Source organism: Pseudopodoces humilis, chromosome 7 (genome assembly GCF_049639895.1).
Source record: "Pseudopodoces humilis isolate 2021_Gansu_Grassland_sample_001 chromosome 7, ASM4963989v1, whole genome shotgun sequence".
NCBI classification, from domain to species: Eukaryota; Metazoa; Chordata; class Aves; order Passeriformes; family Paridae; genus Pseudopodoces; species Pseudopodoces humilis.
Genome location: NC_142206.1, coordinates 5,335,557 through 5,340,332, shown reverse-complemented (window position 1 = coordinate 5,340,332; position 4,776 = coordinate 5,335,557). Strand labels below are relative to the sequence as shown.

The window sequence follows — 4,776 nt, the reverse complement described above, 5'->3', positions numbered from 1 at the left end:
CGCGATATAAATAACATTATCTGGGCGCGCAGGGACATTCCTACCCGGAGCCGGCGGCGCTGCCCGGCCCCGATAGCCCCGCTCCCCCCGGGAGGGCCGGGCCGAGTCGACCGGGCGGGCGGGGACGGGGATGGGCGCAGGGACGGGGACGGGGGCGGGCCGCCCGCCCCGCAATGCAGCACAGCGGCGCCCCCCGCCCGCCAGCGCCACCGGCACCGGCAGCAGCACCGACCCCGGCAGCACCGGCATCGGCAGCGCCGTTGGCGGCAGCATCATTGGCAGCAGCACCGGCAGTACCGGCAGCAGCGCCGGCGGCACCGGCACCTGCAGGCTGCGGAGAGGCGCAGCGCTCCGCCGACACCGGCGGGGGTCCCCGGCCATCCCCCGCGGCCAGCCCTTGTCCCCCGCTAGCTCTAGGTGCCCCCCCAACTAGCCCCAGGCATCCCTCAGCTAGCCCTAGGTGTCCTCCACCAGCCGTGTGAGTTCTCGAACTCGTCCCAGGTACCCCATAATTAGCCCTGGGTGACCCTCACCAGCCCTGGATGTCTCCCAGCTAGTCCTTGGTGTCCTCCATCAAACCCAGGCAGTCCCCAGCTAGCCCTGGATGACCCCCAGCTAGCCCAAGCCGCCCTACAATCAGCCCTGGGTGTCTCCCGCTATTCCTGGACGCCCCCCAGGTACTTCCCAGGGTCTCCCACTAGCCCTGGATATCCCCCAGCTAATCCCATGCTGCTCCCAGCTAGCCCTAGGTGCCCTTCGTTAGTCCTAGATAACCCTGAACCCTTTCCAGGTCACTCCAGGTGTCCCCCACTAGCCTTGGGTGAACCCAGGTAGCTGCAAGTATCCCCCACTGGCCCTGGGTGCCCGACTAGCCCAGACTCCCCAATTATTCCTGGTAGCCCCAAGCAGCCCCACGGGCCCTTAGGCCCCGCCCATTCCATCAAGCCACGCCCATTGTGAGACAGGACACGCCCACACCCTGCGCCTCGGTCCCCGCCCCGTCACTTAGCCCCGCCCCTCTGCGCAGATCTCGCGACATTTGCGAGGGAGGGCGGCGCGAGATGTGCGGCGGCTGTGTGGGCACCGAGTACCCGGAGCGGGTGAGGGCGGGCGCGGGGGGCGCCGGTCCCGGTCCCGGTCCCGGTCCCGGTCCCGGTCTCGGTCTCGGTCTCGGTCTCGGTCTCGGTCTCGGTCTCGGTCTCGGTCTCGGTCTCGGTCTCGGTCTCGGTCCCAGCCTGTGCTCCCGCCCTAGGGCACCACCTGCCTGGAGGGTGGATCTTTCCTCCTGAACTTCGTGGGGTGCGCGCAGTGCGGCCGCCGGGATTTCGTGCTCGTCGGCAACCGGGCCGCGGACCTGGACGGCGGGGAGGAGATCGTCACCTATGACCGTGCGGCGAAGGGCACCGGGGGGATGAGGGCCCGCGGGGGGAGCCTTGGGGTTCTTGAGGGTTGGGGGGCCTGAGGGGACCTTTGGGGTCTGGGGCTCTTGAGGGCGACATTTGGGGGATCCCTGAGCCATCCTTGGGGCTCAGGAATCGCTGAAGGTTTGAGGGCTGGGAGGGGTCGGGGCTCCGAGGGTGTTGAGTGTTCGGAGGGACCTTGGGTCTTGAAGGTCTTCACGGATGCAGAAGGCTCTGGGGGACTTATGGAGTCTGGAGCTTGGGCGATCTCGAGGGTTAGAGAGGGCTGGAGGGGACCTTTGGGAGCTTGGGGGCACAAGTGGAGGCCTTGAAGGTTGAGGTTTGGAGGTAGCATTTGTATTCGGGGGGGTCTTGGGGGCATGGGGGTTCTCGAGGGCTGGGGTGTGATGGAGAGGGCTCAGAGGTCAAAGGAGGGGGAGGCCTAAGGGAGGATTACTTCAAGTAGGGAAAATTGGGGGTCCCTGAGGGAGGGGATGGTGGATGCTCAGGGAAGGGGTCTTAAGTTTTAGAAGGAGCATCAGGGAGCTGCCAGTGAGCTTTGAGGGGGGTGAGTTGCTGTGGGGGGAATTTTAGGGGGCTTGATGTTTTGGGGACTGGGATGTCTATGCCCTGGGGGTGAGGTCAGGCACAGAGGATTGGGGCTTGTCCCAAGAGATTGGGAGTGGGGGGATACCCCAGGGACAGTGTCCATGTCTTCTCACTCCATTGTCCCCTGCCCCACAGACCTGTGCAAGAACTGCCACCACCTGATCGCACGCCATGAATACACCTTCAGTGTGGTGGATGACTACCAGGTTTGTCTCTTGTCCCCCAAAAGCCCTTCCTGACTCTGCCTCTGGAATTCCAGACCCACCCTTCCACAGGCTGATTCCCACCTTCCCCGGGACAGAGTCTTGTAGGACTCAGTGCTGTATCCCTGTGTTCAGGGCTACCAGGAGTCCCCCCAGCACTAGTCCATGCCTTATGGGGGAAGACCAACTCACCTGGCATGGGAATGTGGGTGATGGGACGGGGCTGTGACCCCCATTCCTCATTCCTGGCACATCTCCTATTCAGCAAATGGCCGGAAAAAGGGCTCAGGGGAGCCACTGGGGCTGGAAACGAGATCCCCTGGCTCTGATTGCAATCAGGGATCGGGTACCGGATCTGGCTCGAGTTTCCCTGTGGGGGAGCAGGGCTGTGGCAGCCCCCCTTTTTCCAGCCCTCCCCCTTTTCCTTCCCCCAGGAATATACCATGCTGTGCCTGCTCTGCGGCCGCGCTGAGGATTCTGTCAGTATCTTGCCTGATGACCCTCGCCAGATGACCCCGCTGTTCTGATCCCCGTGTATACCTCGGGATGAGCTTCCAGGAGCTCTGGGAGATCCCTCGATCCCTGGCACTGTAATTTCTGGGGACCACACAGTCCCTGGCGTGCTTTGCTCCTCCAAACTTCCAGCCTGGATGCAGCGAACACCCAACACTGGATGCTCCCATGTTTCTGGAGCCTTTTGGTTCCAACCCTGAGTGCAAGGATGGGATGCAGCGACACGGCCCAAGCTCCCTATGTGCCGAAGACCTAAAGGAGTCCCCAAAACAGGATCCAAAGGGATTCCCACCCCCTCCCGCCTCAGGAGCCCGCATATGTGGAGTAATAAATGTGACGTGTGACAGTTCAGTGGCACAGGCAGGAGTATTTTGGGGGTGGGCTTCACCCCCTGGAGTTGGTGAAGGGTGTTGGGGGCTGATTCAGGGAACTTCTTCCATCCCAGGGGACTGTGGAATTCCTCCTTGGCCCTTCCCAGCACTGGAGAGCCCACTGCACTCTCCCAGTGTTCTCCTAAACCCTGCAGAGGAAGGACTTGGATCATTTTCCCTTCCCAAGGAGTTGGTTTCACTTCCCCCTGCCCTGGGGTTTGTAAACTGGCCCTGCCCTGCTGGGAATTCCATATTCCTGAGGTGGGAAGGAACTGGGAAATCACTGCCCTGGGGTGGGTGAAGTGCTGCTCTTGGCACCTGGCCAAGCACACCCACAGGGAACTGGGTGCAGCCGGCCTGGCACCCACCAATCCCTGAGCCTCCATTTCCTGGATTTAGCACCTCAGGGCTGCATCCTTCTTCCTGCTTTCCCTGAAAGCCCCCAAAACCCACATGGGTATGGGTATGTTCCCAAAAATGTCATGGATCCATTTACACTCCCAAAAACCACGTGGATCCAGGCACGCTCCCTCCGGCTCATTTATTGCCACCAGCCCACGCCGCCCCGGCGGCTCCAACCCTCTGCCCCCATCAAGCCCCGTCCCCATGGAGGTTTCGGAGGGGGCTGTCACTGCGGAGAGCTGGGGCCATCCCAGGGTGACGCCTGAGCCAGGGTCACACCAGAGCCAGGATCACACTGGAGCTAGGATTACTTGGCCAGCTTGAGGAGACGCTGGATGTCGGGCTCCAGCTGGGCCGTGGGCACACGGGGGCTGTAGCGCCGGAACGGTTCCCCCTCAGGCCCCACCAGGAACTTCTCAAAATTCCAGGAGATATCGGAGCGCCGCACAGGGCTCCAGGTGACAAAGCGGGGCTCAGCCATCAGGTGTGCGGCCTCGTCAGCCGGTGCAGGCAGGTGAGCCTTGAGGTAGGCGAACACGGGATGGGTGTCGTTCCCGTTCACCTGGCACTTCTGGAACAGGGTGAAGTTGGGCTCGAAGCCACCCCCCGGCCGCACGTGCTTCAGGGTGTTGAGGATCTCCTCGTTGGTGCCATTCTCCTGTGGTGGGGAAGGAGAAATCCAGAGCCCTGTGTTTCCCGGCTCCTCACCCCCTGCCTTGTAGCCCATAGGACTTACCTGGTATCCAAACTGGTTACAGGGGAAGCCCAGCACGACCAGCCGCCGGGGGTAGCGGGCTTGGAGCTGGTTGAGCTGGGTGTAATCCCGCACCGTGGTGCCTCAGAGCGAAGCCACATTCTCGATCAGGACCACGCGGCCCCGGAAAACGCCAAAATCCACTTTTTCCCCCTGCAAGGAGGTGGCGCTCAGGTCATAGAAGGACTTGGCGATGGGGACGGTCATGGCTGCAGGTGTGCGGCTGCTTGTGCCCCGTGCCCTGCACCGCCTCTTAAGGGCTTCCCGGTGCTCACGTCATGGTCCAAAGGTCTCCAGGCCCCGCCGTGGCTCAGGAGAAACCAGAGCCGCCTGTCCCACCCGTGGAAGGAGGAAAGTGGCATGGGGCCAAGGCAATGCTCTACCTGCCTCAATAATTCATAGCACGGCGCGGTGCGGCTGCTCATCCTAGTGCCTGCGGGATGTGGGATGCTCCCAGCCTGGCACAGCATGTTCCCGGGGGTTGGGAATGACAGTGAGAGTTGGGGAATAACGGCAGTCAGGGA

The 4,776-nt window shown here is 62.6% G+C and overlaps 2 protein-coding genes across 2 annotated transcripts; one reads left to right on the top strand and one right to left on the bottom strand.

The window, feature by feature from the left end:
- The first annotated feature begins 409 nt into the window (after positions 1-409).
- CHURC1 (churchill domain containing 1) lies at positions 410-3,071 on the top strand. Its single transcript, XM_014257884.2, has 4 exons — positions 410-1,100; positions 1,253-1,388; positions 2,145-2,215; positions 2,647-3,071. The coding sequence occupies exons 1-4, from the start codon at positions 1,062-1,064 to the stop codon at positions 2,737-2,739; spliced, it is 339 nt and encodes a 112-aa protein (XP_014113359.1). The 5' UTR covers positions 410-1,061; the 3' UTR covers positions 2,740-3,071.
- Positions 3,072-3,623: 552 nt separating this feature from the next.
- On the bottom strand, positions 3,624-4,602 carry GPX2 (glutathione peroxidase 2). Its single transcript, XM_005529055.3, has 2 exons — positions 4,235-4,602; positions 3,624-4,156 (listed from the first exon to the last, which is right to left on the bottom strand). Exons 1-2 carry the CDS (start codon positions 4,457-4,459, stop codon positions 3,806-3,808), a joined length of 576 nt encoding a protein of 191 aa, XP_005529112.2. The 5' UTR covers positions 4,460-4,602; the 3' UTR covers positions 3,624-3,805.
- Between the last annotated feature and the right edge of the window lie 174 nt (positions 4,603-4,776).

Bases quoted from the DNA above. Each gene is read 5' to 3' on its own strand.
- CHURC1 (XM_014257884.2), top strand. From the start codon at position 1,062: ATGTGCGGCGGCTGTGTGGGCACCGAGTACCCGGAGCGG. The intron at 1,101-1,252 runs GTGAGGGCGGGC...CTCCCGCCCTAG, and splicing joins GCACCGAGTACCCGGAGCGG to GGCACCACCTGCCTGGAGGG. The intron at 2,216-2,646 runs GTTTGTCTCTTG...TCCTTCCCCCAG, and splicing joins GTGTGGTGGATGACTACCAG to GAATATACCATGCTGTGCCT.